Here is a 22,169-nt window from a genome sequence, read left to right as displayed (position 1 = left end):
AGCCCAATAGGAGAGCAGAGTCTATTTCAACCCTGCCTGAAGGATCCAGAGACAGGGCAGACCTTGTGGAAGCTGGACGGAAAATAGGCAATCTAATTGTGAGTCTAATCAGTCCAAGCATAGTAAACAGTCGGTGTGCCCTTCGTCAAGCCCACGCTAGGTCCTCAGTTCCACCACCACCAATTGTCAGATTACTTAGGCTGGTCGTCTTACCTTCCATGAGAGAGAGAGAGAGAGAGACAGACAGTTCAAGAATCCTAAAGTGTTTCATGCTTGTGTGAAGAATTGTTGAAGTTCCATACTGTCCGCTAATACTACCGAGTGAACGTTAATTTGTCAAGTTACAAGAGTCAGTAAAAACTGTGTGCCTCCAGTTTTACAAAAGCTCTTTTGGTCTGGACTCTTTATTTTCATCATACTCCAAGGCACTGGCGTCACGTTGAATTTTTACCACTGTTATTACCAGACATCCTTGTGTAATTCGTCTACTGCACGGGCCATCGTTCTATGCAGAGTAACCACCACCATGACTAGGCCTGAGTTAGAAAAAACACGAGTTACTTCTGCCAACTCCAGCTCGCTGCAGGGAAAATGTAGATGGATAAAAACCCCTTTTTGTTTTGTTCACCGCAGCTCCATGGCAAATCCCCTGATTTGTATCATATGCAGTTTAGGAGCGAACCATCCAAACTCTCATGGACTGGTCCGGGCTCTCTCCCCCTTCTGCTGCCCCAAACCCCGCTAATTGCCAGTTCCTCTCAGCTGGAGATGTTACAGTAAAGTCGAAACCACGTGAAAAACAGACATGAAGATGATTAATGGTGGAAGTAACTTTATTTTTACCCACCCAAGTGACACATTTAGAAGCGTTATGCCTCTTTCCAGAAAACTGGACAGTAGTATCCAAAAAATAGATTTCAAAAAGTCTAATCACAGCCGAAAATTTAAACTCATTGCCATAGTGGTCAATGGGAAAAGGCTTGACGGAGCCATCAGCCCACTGACCACTAATGGTATGGCAACAAATTAGCATTTCCTGCTGTAATTAGACTTGAAATATCTTTTTGGTTACTACTATCCAGTTGTTTGAAAAAAAAGGCACTCCGCCTCAAACCTTGTCACCTTGCTGGCTGAAAATAACGTTACTTCCACCATTGATCATCGTCATGTTTGTTCTCCACTTGGTTTGAGCCTAGATTTTTTGTATTTCCCTCACTACATGCACCCAAATAGCCCTTACTAGTTTCAGTAGGATGGCAGTGTGTCATCTTTGAGACCATTTTACGTGGAGCTCTGCCTATTGTATTTCTCTTCTTTGTGGTCCATGAATGTAACTAAGACATGTTAAAGGATGACATGTGTAAATATTTCATTAAAGGGGTTATCCCACATCTTGCTGTATTTTTTGCAGGAAGCAGACAGCTCTGTACATTATGCAGTGGCCTGGACTGGTACTGCAGGCTGAGTCCTATTTAAGTGAAAGGGACTCAGCCTGCAGTACCAACTTGGGCAGCTGCACATTGTTCGGAGCTAGAATGGGACCTTTAATGAAAGATTTACACCTGATACTAACACAAACAACGACACCAACAATAACTCGGACACCAACAATGACTCTGACAATGACATTGACAACAACAGTGACACTGGCAACGACAATGACACTGGCAACAGCATTCCAAGCCATAAAGAAATCTAAACGATCCAAGGACTTGGACACATTCAAATACGGTCGCTGATCATTTTCTTTATATTTTAGGAAGCTGATGAAGCTTTGCTAAGTAATCTAGAACTTCAGATTGAATCTCAGTTCCTACAAGATGACATCAATGCTGCAAAGGACCGATACAAAAAGGTAATTTATGCTAATGGTACAGGTTTTCAGTGAGGACATGTTCAGAGGGGTTGTGTCACATATTTAGGGTTATACTTAGAGGGGTTTCTGAATGTCCACAAAGCCCTTTCTGGACTATTTAAAAGTCATTGTTCAGATTTTGGTTCTTCCATTCCAAAACACGGCTTTCTGGATCTGTCAAAATGGTGAAAACCGGCGTTACCTGACGGAATCCATCCGGTCTCCATCATGGATTCTGGAAAAATAATTAGATTTCCTTTTATGCTTCATCTCTAGAAGATTTTTAACTTGAAGTGTATCTGCTTTTGCAAAAACGTTCAAAAGTAGCTCTTGTCTTCATTGGCCGCTGCTTTGCTGCTGTTTGCACCCAGTTTCAGCTGTATCAATTTAGTTTTCCATGTAGATTTTCCTGTTTTAGGGCTGCTTGCAACCCAGGTACAGGTGGGGGGTGTCCTAAACAACCATTCTGCCAGTACTGTAGTCGCCGGGACTTCATGTAGTAATTAGCAGTGTTCCCTTGTCCCTGTTACTAGAGAAGCCAAATGCCAAACAACAGTAAGTGGATTGCAAAAGTGTTGTAAGGGAGATCCCTAGAGGCAGACAATTCAACCCCCCTCCTGAAAAAAAAAATTGCAAGTATATTACAAGATTGATTATACAGACATAGGTTGTTAGATGAGCAGAAAAGTTAGTGTCCATTTAAATGATCTGGCCGCATTTTTTTTAAAGGGGTTGTACCAAAGGATAGGGGATAATTTGTTGATTAGTGTGGGTCTCGCTGCTAAGACTACTTGGGATCTCGAGAATGGGACTCCCATGTTCCACTCTCTTGTCACTGTGGGGGTCACTTCTCCCCTACAGTGACATCATTCTGAATGGAGCATGCACAGTCTGCACTCTATTCATTTCAATGGGGCTGACAGAAATACCCGAGCAGTCACTTAGGTATCATTGTCTCATTCACTTATTGTTCGGTTTAAACAGCAATCATTCAGTCTTTAACATTCTCTTATGTAGTGAATGTGAAAGACTGAGTGATTCTGTAGACTGAATGAGCCAACAATGCATCTACCTGTCTAAATAGGCTGCACGAGAGCGAACAAGCTAGCGGTGATGTAAACAAGAAACAGCTCATCTTAAAGGACCCTTAGCCAAAAAAAACATATTATGGGCAGCTGCAATGTTAAACTGAGGGTATCCTATCTGATGTATCCCTTCACCATGTTCTGATGACTATATCACATTCTTATGGATCTTAGACACCACTTATGTATATGAATATTAACTCCTTTTTACCTTTTACTCACAGAATCTCATGGAAATTCAGACATATGTGAACATATTGCAACAAATCATCCAGACCACCCCTCCTGTGGCTGCAATCACTGTTGGCATGTATGAGGTACGGGTTTCATTTTGCATGTGCAGTAGCGCACACACTATAAAAAGTCGTGTATGCAAATAAGGAAGATGGAACAATACCTCTGCAGCGCCACCTATTGAGTGGCAGCATTCCTTCAAATCAATGTACGACTTTTTAACAAGTCTGTGGAACAATAATTGGGAGTAAGAAACCCAATAAGTGGTCTAGTAGACTGTTCTTGTACACTGGCTGTTGTAATTTAGTGCAGTACAGACAAATGAAACACCCTCTGTAGGGGCCAACATATATAATAAAGCCTACGGCACAACACAACCTCGTGAGTACATGGGAGTAGGTCACAGCATTTAGTATATTGCCAGAAAGGACTAGCATGTTATGCTAATAAAATGCTTATTGTCCACCAGAATGGACGCCACTACTCTTGCCGGGAGGATGTGCTCGATTTTTCTGTATTGGAGACTCTACCACATACTCTCCTATACTTAGGAAGGTTCTTCTCAGTGCCGGTTGTGATGAATTTAATGAAAGGGGAAAAACATGAATTAACAACACTTTTCCAACATGATCAATTAGTAAACCAACTAACTAAAAGAGGACATTCCAAGTCTGCTATCTTGGCATCAGCCTAGGGTGGACATCGGTCCAACAGGAAGTAACGTACCCCAGGATGATGATTATATACCCCTCTTTCCACTCCTTTTCTAAAATTGGCAGGAGGCAATGAGGAGGAGACAATGAATCTCTGCTAGTCTTAAAGCAACAAGCAGCCAAAGATAATCGTTGTCTTTGTCTTGCAGGGTGGTGTGCGCTTGTTCGGCGTGCATCTACCTGTGAACGCCTGTTCTTTTTTTGAACAGTTTGCCCTCCTGCGCTCTTTGGTTTCATCAATGGTTGGGTGATCATCAACTGAACAGTTGTCTTTGTTTTTGAAAGAGGAATCTCTGTTGCCGTCTCTAACTGGTTTGGCGTTCCACACAACATTCGGGGCTACGGCCTGTCACAGAAGCAAGTGTTCACTCGAAGACCACTCGTATGTAATTATGTTCCATTAGTGGACTCAGCAACTATTGAGCGTGCATTGAGGAGGGATCAAAATTTCGAATACACGTCAGACAAAATACCTCACACCCCTAACTAGTCATAGTAACATAGTTTGTAAGGCTGAATGAAGACAATGTCCATCTAGTCCAGCCTGTCTGTCCTCCTGTGTTGTTGATCCAGAGGAAGTGAAAAAACCCCAAGAGCAGAAGCCAATTAGCCCTTTTGGGGGAAAAATTTCTTCCCGACTCCCTAATGGCAATCAGACTGTTCCCTGGATTAACCCCTAATAGTTCCTAGCTGCCTGTATACCAGGATTAACAGTTGCCCTTAGATTTATATCCTGTAATATCCTTCCGCTGTAGAAAGATATCAAGTCCCCTTTTAAACTCCTCTATGGATTTTGCCATCACCCTGTCCTCAGGCAGAGAGTTCCACAGTCTAACTGCTCTTACAGTAAAGAACCCCTTTCTATGTTGGTGATGAAACCTGATTTCTTCTAGGCGTAGCGGATGCCCTCTTGTTACCGTCAACGAACTATAAATCGGTCAGTGTAAATGTTCCTAACAATTTGTTCAGTAATGGCAAAACTGAACAACTAAATGAGAATTGCTCTGTTTAAAAGCACACAGACAACAGTCATCTGTATACTTCAGCAACTATTTTGATTGACTGTTAAGACAATACTTGCGTAAAATTACCACACTATATGCCAATTTCTAGGACCATATAGTGACTCTTCGGTCCTGGACAAACAAAGATGGCCGTACCACTTCTCTGACTACCTGATGCATACTTTGTATTAGTATGCACTGGTAGTCTAAGACACTACACGCTGCTTTGATTGGCCAGTACTGCCCACGTGAGCACATTAGAAAACCAAAACCGCCAGGAATGCATTAAAGCCACTTTGATTAAGGCTGTAAAAAGCAATGGCAGAATTGAGGTATTTTTTCTCTGCCCTCCAAAAAAGTTCCTAAAAGTTATACTGTACAATACATTATATGTACACAAAAAATGTCACCAATAAAAACTACAGCTTGCTATGCAAAAAACAAGCAGTTATATGTATGGCCCTGTTGACGGGAAAATAAGAAGTGGAGGTGAAAATCCTAAAAAAATTATTGCATCTTTAGGTCTAAAATAGGCCAAGTTACTAAGGGGTTAAGCAATTCTTTCCTCTTTTTTGATTTAGGAAAAATTGATTTCTGAAAGAAGAATTCCTATATTGCAAAGCCAACTGGAAGAATATAAGAGCATCTTGTGCCAGCTGCGGGCGCAGAAGGTGAAGCTGCAATCTGAGGTAAGAGAATACTGTAGATAGACATTTAGTCCTCACTGTGATTCCAAGTTATTGGGTAATCTAGAATACTTGTAGCTCTACAATAGATGCACTTTGTAGGTCCGTTCTAAGGATCACCACAGGGGTAGGGGTGGCTTTTTATTTTTTAATGATTATGCTGATTGCATAATATACAATCCCACAATTCCATTATAAACTTTAAAAAATAGAGGCCTCAAATAGGTTATCCAAGGTTGGAAAAACATGACTGCTTTCTTTCAGAAACAGCGCCACACTTGTCCATAGGTTGTAGTTAAATGGGTTGGCCTGCAATGTTTAATACAACCTACGTTTTCATAAATAAATTAAAATGTAATATTTATTTAATCCATATAAAGTATAGAAGTAAAAAAAGACAGGAAGGAGGAGAAAAAGATGGAGCCTGCTCAAGCCCTAATACACCCTAGGTCTATCCCTAGGAATAGCAAGATACCCACCCCAAAAAAGGCAACCCTGAGTAAGAACTTGGCTCTTATCGCCCTATTACACCCTAAGCATAAAGCCAGAAAAAAGGGTAAAACAGGAACTAAAAGTACAATGTATTCAACAAGATAAGTTGGCAAACTACAGATAACGTTGTGTTCAGTAATATCCAAAAAACAAGATGTTCAAGTGGTCCAAACAGAAACTCATAAGATACAGTAATTGCTCAATAAAGTAGTCCAAAATAAAAAAAAAATATCTTTACATAATGATGAGGGTGAAGGAAGGTTTTTAACTCCAAAAGAGCCAGGAGAAAAAAAAACTATTGAAGAATTCCTGGAGATTGATGCACACTGTTTGGCCCAGTATAGGTGCCTTGTACAAAAATGGCAGGTACCAAATTTACGACTACCTCTGAAATAATCGCCAAAAAAACAATATGTTAGTTCTAGTGACATTGTTTCAGGTTCAAGGAACATAGATATCTAGCTATCGTGAGAGACTCAGCCTTGAATAGAAGGTATTATAGCATCTTGCTCCTGTCATTTATTAGAGATACACATTCCTGGTACATAGAAAAGATTTCCAAATTTTCAATGTGCTTTACTTGTTGATGGCGCAGTGTAACAATCCAGTTCAGGGTTGGAGTCCCTTGTTAAAACCGGTACATATCGTTAGCATGGTCAGGGAAAGACAGTAGTTGGTACACAGGCAAATATCAGTTTGCAGCACAGAGGAACAGGCAGGTAGCATAGTCAGGCAAGCTAGAAGTTGGTACACAGGTAGGTATCAGTTCGCAGTACAGAGGAGCATGTGGGTAGCATAGTCCGGGAAGCCAGAGGTTGGTACACAGTTAGCAGAATGGAGGAGTGGCAGGTGGAAGAGCTTGACTACTGTCTGGGAGCACAATAAACTTGCAAAGAACTGGAGGAAGGGCTCGGCTTTTATAGCATGTCCAATTAGCAAACAAGGTGGAGCCAAAACAGTAACTTGATTAGGAACAAGGCTAAGGTTCAGCAGGGGAGCTGTCCAGAAGGCTGGATAGCCACACAACCCTCATGTCTATTTATAAGTGTGTATTGGATGAGGAGGAACAGGAGACATACACTGCAGAGGGTTGGCAGGGCCTGCCAGCGACACTCTTTGAAATTGTGGGCGATAGCCCAGAATGCTGATGAGAATTACTGATAAATTAACATATGATCATAATTCCAATCCCATGCCACCTCCGTCACAAAATTTCATGAGCCACAAACGTGGGCATAAAGGGGACTCAGATACCGGTACTTCTACCCATCTGCACAATTCAACAACCCATTCTAAAGCAAAAGATTTTTTTTACCCAGAGTGCAGGTCAACACTTGAAACATTTGTTTACCAAGAGTATAGGTGCATCCCTGAAAGATTTGTTTACCAAGAGTATATGCGAACCCCTGAAAGATTTGTTTACCAAGAGTATAGGTGAACCCCTAAAAGGATTTGTTTACCAAGAAAATAGGTGCACCCCTGAAAGATTTGTTTACCTAGAGTGCAGGTAAAAACCTGAAAGATTTTTTGAGCGAGAGCTCGTACTTGCTTAATGGGATCCAGGTGACGGTCCACCGACAGGCAAGCTACCGCCTGTCCCAGCCCCTGCCTCTCCCCGAGGGGCTTGTTAACCAGTGCCCCAGGGAAAGACAGCATGAACTGTAAAGAAATTCGTGGCCAAAGATGGACACCTCGCTGGGATACGTTTCCGTACGCCGTGTGACTCTTTTAAAATTGTGCTTCATAGCTGACAAATCGCAGACAAATTAATGTATCATTGTAAGTGCCATCCCATGTCACCTCTGTCACAGCATATCATTAGCCACAAACGACAGCATAGGGGGACTCAGAGGCCAGTACCTCTACATTTTTAATGACGAAAACAACCCATTTTAAAAAGAAGAATTTTTTTTTATCAAGATTGCAGGTGAGAACCTGAAAGATTTTTTGAGCGAGAGTGCAGGGTATTTGTTTACCAGGAGTATAGGTGAACCCCTGAAAGTTTTGTTTACCAAGAGTATAGGCGAACCCCTGAAAAATTTGTGTACCAAGAGTATAGGCGAACCCCTGAAAGATTTGTGTACCCAGAGTGCAGGTGAACCCCTGAAATATTTTTTTTTTAACATAGAGCTCGTACTTGCTTAATGGGATCCAGGTGGCGGTCCACCAACAAGCAAGCTACTGCCTGTCCCAGCCCCTGCCTCTCCCCGAGGGGCTTTTTAACCAGTGCCCCAGGGAAAGACAGCATGTACTATGAAGAAATTAGAGTGGCCAAACCAGGACAATTCATTTTGTCTCGGTGTCAGATAGCTGGACACTGCGCTGGGATACATTTGTGGACTCTGTGGGCGTATTAAGCTGGAACCAGCACGTTTGCTGAACTGTAGTGGTGAATCTCATCAAAATTGGCGGTGAGAACCCGGAGGCAGCCCTCAGAAAAAAATGTTTTGACAGAGCCTGGAGGCAGCCCTCCAGAAAAAAAAAAATTATACAGAGCCTTTTGGCCCTCTGAAGAATCGGCTGTTCAGCGTGCTGACATGCTGGTTTAGGAGGAGGAGGAAGATCAGAGAAGGATAGACCAAGTTACTTCTACCCTTTTTTGGGGTGATAGAGGGTGTATGGTTCTCCAGTTCCAGCTTAAAGATACTTTATGTTGAGCTGCTTTCTCCTGGTGGAGAAGAGAAGTCTGGGGAAATCCAGGCTTTGTTCATCTTAATAAGTGCAAGCCTCTCAGCACTGTCAGTTGACAGGTGGGTATGCTTATCCGTGATAATCCCCCCAGCAGCACTAAACACACTCTCTGAGAACATGTTAGTGGCAGGGCAGGCCAGCACCTCCAAGGCGTACAGCGCAAGTTCGTGCCCCATGTCCAACTTTGACATCCAATAGTTGTAGAGGGATCACGGAGGACATTAGTACAGTCGGCTATGTACTCCCTCACCATCTTTTTACAGTGCTCCCTCCGACTCAGCCTTGACTGGGGAGTGGTGACACTGTCTCCCTGGTGTGCCATAAAACTGTCAAAGGACTTGGAGAGTGTTCCCCTGCCTGCGCTGGACATGCTGCCTGTTCCCCTCATCTCCCCTGTTAGTTGGCCCACTGAACTACGTCCTCTACCGCTAGCATTGTCAGATGGGAACTTCAGCGTCAGCTTTTCCACCAGGGCCTTGTGGTATTGCATTCCTTTTGTACTCCTTTCCTCTTTGGGAATGAGAGTGGAAAGGTTCTCCTTATACTGTGGGTCAAGAAGGGTGTACACCCAGTAATCCGTGTTGGCCAGAATGCGTCTAACGTGAGAGTCACGGGAAAGGCAGCTTAACATGAAGTCAGCCATGTGTGCCAGAGTCCCAGTACTCAACACATCACTGTCCTCACTAGGAGGAGGACTCTCAGTCTCCTCCTCCTCCTCTTCAGCCCATACACGCTGAACAGATGTGAAGGAAGTAGCATGGGAACCCTCTGCAGTGTGGCCAGCAGTATCTTCCCCATCCACCTCCTCCTCCTCCCCCAATACGCGCTGAGAAACAGACCTGAGGGTTGTCTGGCTATCAAGCGACATATTGTCATCCCCCATCCCCTGTTCTATCTGCAAAGTGTCGGCCTTAATGCTTAGCAGCGACCTTCTCAGCAGGCAAAGCAGCGGGATGGTAACGTTGATAATGCCCGCATCGCCGCTCACCATTTGTGTTGACTCCTCAAAGTTTCCTAATACCTGACAGATGTCAGACATCCATGCCCACTCCTCTGTGAAGAACTGCGATGGCTGACTACCACTCTGACGGGCATGTTGCAGCTGGTATTCAACAATGGCTCTATGCTGCTCGTAAACCCTGGCCAACATGTGCAAAGTTGAATAGTGGGGACTGGGGACCGAGTAGTGCAGGACTGCCGCCCCCATGAAGTTGCGGAAAGCCTCGGTTTCTACCAGCCTATACGGCAGCATCTCCAGGCTCAGCAGTTTAGACATATGCACGTTTAGCGATTGTGCATGCGGGTGGGTGGCTGTATATTTGCGCTTACGCTCTAATGCTTGCGTCCAGGACCTTGGCCTCTGCCCACACCCTCATTTGGACACCCCCACGTCCACATCCTCATCCTCGACCCTTACCCCTAGTCTTCATCATGTTGTATAATGCACTGCGTCAAAATGCTACGCAAACTGCAAGGTATTTTGCGTATGCTTTAAACAGAAAATAGACACTGTAAACTGCGTACTGTCTTGTTAGATAGTGTACATCGACAGGACATACACAGGGGTATTTGGCATACGCTTTAGGCCCCAAAAAACCACTGTAAACTGCATACAGTCTTGTTAGTGTGCATCGACAGGACACACACAGGGTGATTTGGCGTACGCTTTAAACCCAAATTAGACACTGGAAACTGTGTACAGTCTTGTTAGTTAGTGTGCATCGACAGGACACACACAGGGTGATTTGGCGTACAGTTTAAGCCCCCCCCCCAAAAAAAAAACTGTAAGCTGCATACAGTCTTGTTAGACAGTGTGCATCGACAGGACACACACAGGGGTATTTGGCGTACGGTTTAAGCCCAAATTAGACACTGGAAACTGGGTACAGTGTTGTTAGACAGTGTGCTTCGACAGGACACACACAGGGTGATTTGGCGTACAGTTTAAGCCCAAAATAAGAGACTGGAAACTGCGTACAGTCTTGTTAGACAGTGTGCATCGACAGGAGACACACAGGGTGATTTGGCGTACGGTTTAAGCCCAAATTAGACACTGGAAACTTCATACAAGTCTGAAGAGACTACATATACGAATATGGTCAGTGTGCAATCAGGGTTCCGATTCATGGCCTGATATATCTCTTCTCAGTTACTAACGTTGACTGGTCTATGATTGGATATGTATGTTTATTGAGCCTGATACTATATCATTAGAACTGTGATATTGTTTTTTGGCAATTATTACAGAGGTAATCATCGATTTTTTAACCTGCCATTTTTGTTTAATTTTTTTTGTATCAGACACCTATAATCGTCTAGAAAGTGTATGTCAATCTCCGTGAATTTTGACATTGCTTTTTATTCTTCTGACCATTTGGATTTAAAAACCTTCATTCACGCTCATCAGTTATAGAGCTCATTAGAGACAGCTATGGGATCAGGGTCGCCCTTTTCAGGGCGGGTGCTCTGATTAGCAGTAAGGTGATGATAGGCCCTGCAGTTTATAAAATATACTTAATCTTTTTATAATAATAATTAAACGTTATGCTTTAATATATCTCTTGACAAGAGTTGTCCTTGTTCTTGGAATGTTCATTATGGAAAGTAGTTGAGTATATATTAGACGGTGACCTATTTATTTATTTGATTGGATAACAGAAATCAGAGATCCTGAAAATGTGAAAGAATCTCTGCAAAATGTAAAGGATGAAATACTTTTTCATATCTATTGCAACCTTTGTGTTTTATATATATAGATCAACATTCCTAATGTTATAGTATAAGACCGATCGTATGAACTAAGCCCATTTGTATATAATTTTTAACCACATTTCCTCAGGATAAAATTATTTTACCAGGTTTCATGGATGGAAGACGAGGGAAGAAAAAAAAGAGACCTAGAACCTACTTAGTGCTTTATTATCTATGCACTGCTACCATCTGGTGTTAGCTTTGAGGTAGTGCAATCTGACCAAGGTCCCTGTTCAGAGCTGTTCTTTTTATTCCGGTATCCTAGAAATTTAGAGCAAAAGATGGCCGTAATACTTCTCTGACTACCTGGTGAACATTGTGCATAGCATGCAGTGGTAGTCTAAGACTACCAATGTATGTTAATCTGACTGGTCAGTGTTTCTCAAGTGGACATCCCTGGTTAATCAGGTGAAGTGTCTTAGACTAATGATATATACTAATACACAGTGAACATCAGTCAGTCAGAGAGGCTGGTGTGACCATCTTAGTTTCTTCGCGGCCGGACAGTCACTTTGACGTCTTAGTACCGAATCCTATCTTCGCCTTAAATTTTTTTAGGGGGATTTGGGAAAAAGATAAATTCCGACATTTGCTTTTTGCTTTTCATTTTTATGCTGTTCAGCAAAAAATAATGTGATAGCATTATCGTCTTGGTTGGCACGATTCTGGTGATGCCAGGGTTATTCCGTTTTTTAACCTTTTCCCGCTCCAGGACGTACATTTACATCCTGGAGCGTCGTGGTATGTATGAAGAGAGGTCACAGGGCGACTTCTCCTCATACAGCGTGGACGTCAGCTGTTTATTACAGCTTACACCTGCGGGCAATAGCCGCTATCGGCCATTCGAACGGTCGCAGCTATTAACCCTTTAAATGCTGCTGTCAATTCTGACAGCAGCATTTAAATCCCCCGAATGATGTTCGGGGTCCTGTACGGCCCCCCCGCGGTGAGATCGGGGGAGCTGTGCAGGTGTCATGGCATGGGGTGGCTTGATAGGCTGCCTGCAAATGGCAGTATGACATAATGCTATAGCATTACGTCATACTGCAGAAGCGATCAAAGCATCGCATGCTGTAGTCCCCCAGGGGGACTTAAAAGTAAAGTAAAACAAGAATCAATAAAGTTTTTTTAATTGTTAAAAAAAAAGTTATAAAAGTTTAAATCACCCTCCTTTTGCCATACCTATAATTTAAAAAGCTAAGTAATAAAATAAAAATACATATTTGGTATCTCTACGTCCTTAAATGTCCGATCCATCAAAGTAGTGCATTATTTACCCCGCAAGGTGAACGTTGTCTGAAAAAAATAAATAAAGAACACCAGAAATGCACTTTTTTCAGTCACCCTGTCTCCCAGAAAAAATGCAATAAAAAGCGATCAAAAAGTTGTATATATATTTTGAATTGGTACTAACTAGAGATGAGCAAACGTACTCGTTTCGAGTAATTACTCGATCGAGCACCGCGATTTTTGAGTACTTCCGTACTCGGGTGAAAAGATTCGGGGGGCACCGGGGGGCGGGGAGAGGCGTGGCAGAGCGGGGGGTAGCAGCGGGGAACAGTGGGGAACCCTCTCTCTCTCCTCCCCCCCCCACTCCCCGCTGCAACCCCCCACTCACCCACGGCGCCCCCCGAATCTTTTCGCCCGAGTACGAAAGTACACGAAAATCGGGGCCCTCGGGTGAAAAAGCAGCGTGGCTGAGTAGGTTTGCTCATCTCTAGTACTAACATAAACTACCGGACATCCCGCAAAAAAATGAGCCCTCGCTGAACTACATCGACGGAAAAATAAAAAAGTTATTTCGCGCACAAGATGACCGCAGAAAATAATTGAAAAAAATTAAATGTCTTTGAAAAAAAGTAGTACAGTAAAAAAAAAACTATACAAGTTTGGTATCATAGTAATCGTACTGACCAATAGAATAAAGTTATCATGTGATTTTTGGTTGCAGTTTGTGCGCCGTAGAAACAAGACGCACTGAAAGATGGTGGAATGTTGTTGTTTTTTTTCTTTTACTCCACTTTGAATTTTTTACAAATTTTTCAGTACATTATATGGTACATTATATAGCACCATTTAAAACTACTACTCGTCCTGCAAAAAACAAGCCCTTTTTTTAAAGGGGGGGGGGGGGGGGGAAACGAAAATGGAAAAAAAAGGGGCCGCGTCATTAAGGGGTTAATGTTTTTCTAATTTTGCATACTAAAAACATTTCTTTTTTTAAAGACTTGGTTTTGTGTTGCTGCATTCCAAAAACTATTACATTTTACATTTTTCCATCAATAGAGCTCTATGAAGACTTGTTTTTTGCAGTATGAGTTCTAGTCTTGATTGATCCCATTTTTGGAAACATATGAAATGTTTTTTAGAATTTTTATTCAAGGCAAAATAGTCAAAATCTGCAATTCTGGTATTTTTTTGTTTATGGCATTCGGTATGCATATGTTTAATTATTTCTGCAGGTCACGCATTTAAAAAAAAAAAAAGTTTCTATCACTGCAATCAAAGCCCCCTAACATTTTTTTTTTTTCGTCGATGGTGCTGTGTGAGTGGATTTTTTTTGCAGGACGAGTGGTAATTTTTAATGGCACAATTTTTTGATCCATATGACTTTTTGATCACTGTATATTTAGAGATGAGCGAGCACGCTCGGATAAAGAAGTTACTCGAGCGAGCATCGCTCTTCTCGAGTAACTGCTTTCTGGTCAAAGCAGGCTAGGGGGGTTGCGGCGGGTGTTAGCGGGGGGTAGAGAGAGAGAGATCTCCCCCCCACTACCCCTCGCCGTCCCCCGCTCACCCCCGCCCCCTGCCGCCCCCCGAACCTGCTCGGACCAGTAAGCAGTTACTCGAGAAGAGCGATGCTCACTCAAGTAACTGCTTTATCTGAGCGTGCTCACTCATCTCTATTTATATTCAGTTTTTTTGTAAGGCAAAATACGCAAAAGTTTTGATTTTGACTTTTTTTGTAACCTTATTTTTTACCTTTTGTCTTACTATGGGTCTTTAATTTACCACTTGTGATCATTCTTATAATACACTACTCTACTTCAGTATAGCAGTGTATTATTATAAAAGCCTATGAAGCTCATCTAACGGCTGAGCCTCATAGGCCCTGTACGTGGCAGACCCCAAAGCTATCCTCAAGTCTCTAGGTGCCATGGCAACCCATCTCTGCAATTACATTCTGGGGGTCTGATGGGTGGTAGAGGGTTCCTCTTCCTTCTGTCAACCCTTTACATGCCATAGGCACATTGACCGCAGCATGTAAAGGGTTAAGCAGTGGTGATTAGCAGTTTCTACAGTCCCCCCTGTAGAGCAAGTACTAGTCTATCATCTGACAGCCGAGTCCGCGTTCCTCCTGGCACTGGAAAAAGGTGCATTCGTTAGAATAAGATGGTGTATAGATGGTCATTAAGGCATTAATGAAGTTTTTTTTCTATTTTAAAGCCGTCACAATATCAGTGACTTCTGCTGTGAAGAGTCCAGTTCTGTAGTTCATTCCCTCTAGACTGTGTATTCCGTCTGGCCTCCAGGTCACATGACCAGCACTCTGACAACCTCTATTAACTGCAGGATATGGAGCATGGTCAGAGTGTTGGTCATGTGACCTGGAGGCCAGAAGAGAAATGCAGAATACACAGCCTGGAGGGGAAGAGCTGTAGAACCGATTCTTAACAGCAGAGGTCACTGAGTCACTGATATTATGAAGGATTTCCTTCTCACCTCTCCCTGGCAAAAGTACTTTTTTAAAAAACATTGTTAGGCCGCCTGCACACGAGCGTTCAGGATTCCGCTAGCGGATTTTCACGCGCGTATGGTACCTAAATGTGCTTGCGGATAGGTGCGGATGCGTGAAAAATCACGCGCGGATATACGCGGATGTGTTGCGGAAAAAAACGCGCAGAAAAAACAGCAGGCGCCCCTTATTGTAAACCCAACCCCTAGAGAACTGCCCATTCCTTGGAAAACAGCTTAAAAACCAACACCCAGACTCTGTTTTGTCCCTCTTGCTTGTGCGAGCACCGGTAAATTATTGATGTCTTTGTGGGCATGGTTGATCCATGTAACTTTTTTCAGGCGCTTCTCCAGCGTGACTTTATTTCAGTCACTGCAAAAAAATTCACAAGAGGAATTCATTACTACAGATTTTGCATTCTTACATCCTGCATTGGCAAGAAATCCTACCTATCTCCCTCTACAGTACACATTTGCCTGTGAAGCTCTGCTGTGTGTTGGGACGCCTCCTACCATGCCTACTTCCTGTAGTCATAGCAACCAGTGACTCCATCCGCAGCTGTACTGCGTGAAAAAACGCACCCATTCACTTGTATTGGAGGCTTCACACGCAGAATCCGACCCAAATTAGAACAGGTCGCAGATTTTTTCACGCGCGTGAAAAAACGCGATACAAATCCGTCCGTCTGGGGACAACTGCGGATCCTCATAGGAGTATATTGGCTGCGGTCTGGGGCAGATAATGTGCCTAAAATAACGCGTTGGAAATTCCGTTCGTGTGCAGGCACCCTTAGCATGAGAAATCTTATGCCTTTTTTAAAAGTGGTGCTATAATGTTCCCTTTTAGTTTCTATTAACATTTGGTCCCTCCTACAGCAAGCTACAACTATGGAATGGTAGCTTGACATTGGTTCTTGTACTGTATTTATGTTATGAGCTTGGTTCTGGTATTGTATTCATGCAATGATGTTGGTTCTGGTGCTGTATTTATATTATGAGCTATGTTTTGATGCTGCATCTATGTACTTAACTTGGTTCTGGTGCAGTATTTATTTTATGAGCTTGGTTTGGGGGCTGTATTGATGTACTGAAGTTGGTTGAGCTTGGTTTTGTCATTGTATCTATGTGCTAAACTTGGCTTTAGTGCATTTTTATGTTATGAGGTGGGTTCTGCTATTGAATCAATGTACCGAGGTTAGTTCTGATGAAGAATTTATGCTATGCGTTGGGTTTTTATGCTGTATTTATCTTATGCTCTTGGTTCTAGTATTGTATCCATGCACTAATATTGTTTCTGGTGCTGTACTTATGTTATAAGCTTGTTCTGCTACTGAATTTAGGTTATGAGCTTGGTTTCTGTGTTGTATTCATCTTATGCCCTTGGTTCTGATATTGTAACCATGAACTGATATTGTTTCTGGTGCTGTAGTTTTGTTATGAGCTTGGTTCTAGTGTTCTATTAATGTTATGAGCTTGGGTTTTGGTACTGAATATATGTATTGAGTTTGGTTGAGCTTGGTTCTGATGCTGTAACTATTTTATGAGCTTAGTTCTGCTACTGTATTTATGTTATGGGATTGGTTCTGATGCTGTATTTGTGTTATGAGCTTCGTTTTGGTATTGTATCTATGCACTGAGGTTAATTGTGGCGCTGTATTATGTTATGAGTTTGGTTCTGATGGTGGATTTATGTTATGAGCTTGTTCTGGTGTTGTATTTATGTTATGGGCTTGGTTTGGGGTCTATATTTACGTACTGAGCTTGATTGAGCTTGGTTCTACTCCTATATCTATGCTATGAGCTCAGTTCTGCTACTATTTTTAAGTTATGAGCTCGGTTCTGATGCTGTATTTATGTACTGAGCTTGGTTCTGGTATTGTATCTATTCACTGAGGTTGTCTCTGCTGAACTACTTATGCTACGACCTTGGTTCTTGTGCTCTATCTATGTTATGAGCTTGGTTCTGGTGCTGTATTTATATTATCAGCTCAGATCTGGTGCTGTATTTATGTAACTCGCTCAGAAAATGAAACTACTCATTTGAATGGGTTCATTAACATGAGTGATTTTTCACACAGACCCACAGTCAGAGATTGAAAGATCACTACATGACTCATTTTCGTGTGATTATCTCACAAGAATAGGGGGAATGTAATGTATCGTGTTTCGCGCCATGCACAGCTAACAGACCAGGTGTGCATGTGTTGTGCGCTGCGAGTTGCACCTGAGAGTCTCTGGCGCATCTCGCATTATCTCATGTAAGTGAACTCGGAACGATACCATGATTGTATTCCTTCGATTTTCCGTGAGCGTGTGATGCATGAAAATCGCATGTTATTTCAATAGTAAATGAAAATCACACATGCTTAAAAATTGCGCCTGCATGCGAGTGCGATGCAATTTTCTTTTTACTCCCATAGGAAATAATTGGCGACATCAACAAAAAATTAGAACTTGCTGTGATTCTTCCGTCCCGCAATATCGCTGTAGAAGAAAAATCGCCCATGTAGATAAACCCATTGCCAAAAATGTGTGCCATTGTCGTGCGAGTTTAAAAAAAATACTAAAGGGTCCTATTCACATGGTATGTAAAATATATTTACCATGGCTTGCGTGCGTCGTGCGACCTATTCTGTCCCGTGGGAAAGGTCCCTTAGAGCTATGTACTAATCGCACCTCATGAACCCTTTCCAACCCACTTTCTGACGTCTAAAGACATTCTGATTGAAGTCTGTACAGCTCTGATGTCAGAAGACGTCCGGCAGGGTATTCTTACTGTATATTACTGGCCGCTCTGTTGTTGTGGGCCTCTCCAGCATATCCCATACCACAATACTGGCTCTAGCCAGCAGATGGCGCCATTGCACAATGGCAGAAAGAGAAAGCCCCCTAGGAAAGCCTGAATCGAAAGCTGAATTGCAAAGGTTTAAGATTGGATATTATATTGTGTGATTTTGTAACCTCTGTATCACAGTTATTATCATTCATTGTTCTATACAGCAAATTTACTCTTTACAGCAGATTTACCAGCTGTATTAAATGAATTCGTGAGCAAGATGAATTGAATAGAGCTGGTCTCCTTTTTCCATAGACTTCCATGCTAGAACAAGCTATTAAGAACACCCAGGAAAGCTATGACGATGAGATACAGCTGTACAATGAGCAGATAGAAGTCCTCAGGAAAGGAATTGAAGACGCCGAAAGGAATTTGGAGAAGTACACCAATGATTGCCGTCAGCTGGTGATATACCAGCAATCACTGGAAAACGAGCTGGAGCGATATAAACGCATTATTGAGAATGAAGACAACAGGTAAATGTGCACAACTTCATACTATTGTCTTATATTGGCATCTAGTGACAAAGTTAACCAAGATAGATGCAGTGACCTGAAGGCGGCAGGGGTAGCCTGAGTGGGAACTCAAGTTTGTGTCATGGTGGTGGGTACCCTACCTTAAGCGGTGACTCACGCAGCAGGCAGATTACCCAACAAAGAGGGTTAGAGCAGTTGTCACGTGACGCCAGTACCTCTGAGAATACTGTCGTTATATAATAAAGAGTCCAAGCCAAGCAGTCTTTGCAAAACCGGAAGCACACAGTTTTAATATAACTTACAGGTTGTTGAAAATAACATTCGCAAAACAGTTCCTTCAAACAGTAGAAACTCCAACAGTATCTTATACAGTCATATAATGACAGTCCTTAATGCTCTAGCTCTCCCTCTCTCAGTCTACTTCCTCTGATCTTCTTCGGATAGCTAAAGTGGCCAGTCTAAGTTATCTGGTCCTTGCACTGAGCGGTTACTTGTGTAGGATTTGGCAGGCCTTGTTAAAGGTCACAATGACTTCTGACTAACAGGGTTGAAAATCACTCATGATACCAAGGCCTGTTTCTCCTTCCGCTTGCGAGGGGTCTGCCCTTACTCAGATACCATCTGGCAGGTTGGAAAAAGACTTTCCTGCGGCTGAGTCCACTACTTGCTTTCCATCAGGCGCAGCTTGACGAGATCCGGCTTCGGATGAGTGGGACTGGTCATGAGCTCCAACTAAGATTGAGCCCAGGATCAACAGAATGCCCCCAGGGTCTGACTTCCCCTGAGGCTCTCTCCTTCTCCTCCTCCTTCTTCCTCCCCCACAATGTCTGACCTTTTATTCACTTCCCCCTCCACCAATCCACCAAGTTACCGGAAGTCACCGCACCCAATCCCAGGGCTGGCTAAGGGGTGATTGACAGAACACCGAGTGGGTTAGGGTCACTGACGCACATACAGACACAGATTAGGTGATACCAACACCCGACAATGATCTGCTAATGACCTGGCTAGGCCAATACACACAGATGGCTACACGTAACAATACACACAAACAGACAAATATACACCACTTGAGATTAGTCACATTAGTGCTGTGGGGACCCCTACTTAGTGCCACTACATAGAGAGAAATGAATAGTGGATAGATTAGAGAACAGGTAAAATTGATGGTGGCCCATGTATTAGGACCGGTATGATATAACAAATGATTAACTTACACTACATGTAAATATTAGATCATTGTTGGCAAATCCATCTGATAGTAAGGTATTGTTCATATGGAAAAAGGGAAACCATGCTGGGGACTGAAGGAAGAGCAGCTATGTTGGGGATTGAGGAGAAGGGGGCATATACTGGGGACTGAAAAGAGATGGGGCCACACTGAGGGCTGAGGAGATGGCAGCTATATACTGGGGGCTGAGGAGAGATGGTGTATTGCTGTAAGGTTCGGATTCAGCTTCCAAGAGAGTAAGACAATATGGAAGATGTAATAGTAATCATTTATTCAGTTTAAGTGATAATCGAGCATAGTGGTGAATAATTGTCCTACTTTTGAGAATTAGTTATTTACAAATAATAAAGGTTGTAATTAACATTACTTCATTATCCGTATACAAAGTATAAAGATTACATCTAGAGATGAGCGAGTATACTCGCTAAGGCACATTACTCGAGCGAGTAGTGCCTTAGCCGAGTATCTCCCCGCTCGTCTGTAAAGATTCGGGGGCCGGCGGGGGAGAGCGGTTGGTTGCGGCGGGGAGCATGGGGGAGAGAGGGAGAGAGAGATCTCCCCTCCATTCCTCCCCACTCTTCCCCGCCGCTCCCCGAATCTTTAGAGACGAGCGGGGAGATACTCGGCTAAGGCACTACTCGCTCAAGTAATGTGCCTTAGGGAGTATACTCGCTCATCTCTAATTACATCACACCATTAGCCAAGTCTAAGGGTTCCATCTTATATCACATTATTAGCTAAGAGGTTACAGCTTACATCTTACTGGGAACATCACTGGGAAGTCGACTCTGAACTAGCAACCAGGAAAGCCGAGCAGTGCTAAGAGTATCTTCTCCAGTAGATGGACAGGTATGATACCTCTACATCTGGTCATCAAAGGTTCCCCTCACTTCTAGGGGTTCTGCAGATATGACATATCCTCATTCTGTCTCCAAAGCTTCCAATTTGACCCAGGAAATGTGAAACTTTTAAATTATTCTAATACAGATGACTTCATGTCAGAGTTCCAAAGTCCCATAGACAGCATATCTTGTCATAAGTAAAAAACCAACATACATTGTATGCTCTCATTGTAAGCAAGCTTATATACTGTATACGCATTTAATTTAAGATATAAGGACCATTTACGCGGGACAATTGTGGCACAAAATTTGTCCAAAAGAAGGAATTCGTGCCATAATCGACGCGTCTTAATACACAGCTATTGTGCATTATACGATTAAAGTTCATCAACAGCTCGCTTTCAATCAGTAAGACAATCACTGCTGGATCGCGGACTTCCTGCTGAGTGTAAATGCTCCGCACTCAGCGCTTCACGTAGAATGAGAAAGACGCAAGCGAGAACCCAGCGGTGATCTGCTTGTCTAAACATTCTGCATGCGCACTAACAACCCATTGGTGATATCAATGCTCATGCGCTTGTTTAGATGATTGTCCTGTCAAAATGGGACAATATACAACTATATTCTATGAACCATTAATGTTCAATTTTCACAATAAACATTCTCCCACTGTATGCAGAAATATTGTACATAGAAACACTTTGTCTCTCTTCCCAAGATAAGATATATGTCAAAATAAGCCCTTGAAGACAAGCCCTTTCCTGAAAATCATACCTACAATGTGTTAAAAATCAAAGAAAATTATACTGAACTCTCCTCAGCTGCTGGGGCTCAGGCATGTCCAGCCTGTCTTCTTCCTGCACTGCTCTGAAGGTCTTTCAGCAGCCAGAGATTTAAAATCCCCGCCTGCTGAAAGGGCTGTATCTGATTGGCTGAGCGCTCAGCCAATCACAGGCAGCTCTCAGCCATTCATTAAATGACAGCTGAGTGCTGCCTGTGATTGGTCACAGAACTCAGCCAATCACAGGCATCACCTGGCCATTCATAAAATTCAATGTCAGCCCCATTGAAGGCAATGGGCATGGACCTGCATTCACATGTGTTTGTGCAGGTACATGGGTGCGCGGTGTTGTGCGTACCTATGTATGGCACATGCACATGCTCGTGTGAATGCACTCTCAACATGTTGATTCTACTTTTGTGTGCACACACCAATAAATACCTCTTCCTAGACATGACAAGCTCTCTGTCCAGAACAAGGATGATTCAAAAGTCATGCCTGAAATAATTACCTACTCAGTATATTCCGGATTGAAAGACTTAAAATGAAATTGAATCTAAATAACCACACATTCAGTATTTTCCTGTTAGATGGGGCCACACTGGGGGCTGAGGAGATGGGGCCATATACTGTGAATTAAGGAGATGGGGAACCATACTGGGGATTGAGAAGAGGAAAGTCCATGCTAGGGAATTGGGAAATGGGGAGCCATGCCTGGGACTGAGAAAAGAGGGGCCATATATTAGGCACTGAGAAG

At 42.8% G+C, this 22,169-nt stretch overlaps 1 protein-coding gene across 1 annotated transcript in view; it reads left to right on the top strand.

The window, feature by feature from the left end:
- Positions 1-22,169, top strand: part of BFSP1 (beaded filament structural protein 1) — a 34,160-nt gene that overhangs the window by 9,219 nt on the left and 2,772 nt on the right. Inside the window, exons 3-6 of the mRNA XM_066594477.1 lie at positions 1,760-1,855; positions 3,165-3,257; positions 5,473-5,580; positions 18,338-18,558. Coding sequence (XP_066450574.1) covers positions 1,760-1,855; positions 3,165-3,257; positions 5,473-5,580; positions 18,338-18,558 — 518 coding nt within the window. The remainder of the gene's footprint in view (positions 1-1,759; positions 1,856-3,164; positions 3,258-5,472; positions 5,581-18,337; positions 18,559-22,169) is intronic.

This window comes from Eleutherodactylus coqui, chromosome 3, assembly GCF_035609145.1.
Source record: "Eleutherodactylus coqui strain aEleCoq1 chromosome 3, aEleCoq1.hap1, whole genome shotgun sequence".
NCBI classification, from domain to species: domain Eukaryota; kingdom Metazoa; phylum Chordata; class Amphibia; order Anura; family Eleutherodactylidae; genus Eleutherodactylus; species Eleutherodactylus coqui.
The sequence above is the reverse complement of the archived record's forward strand: the minus strand, read 5'-3'. Positions and strand labels throughout refer to the sequence as shown.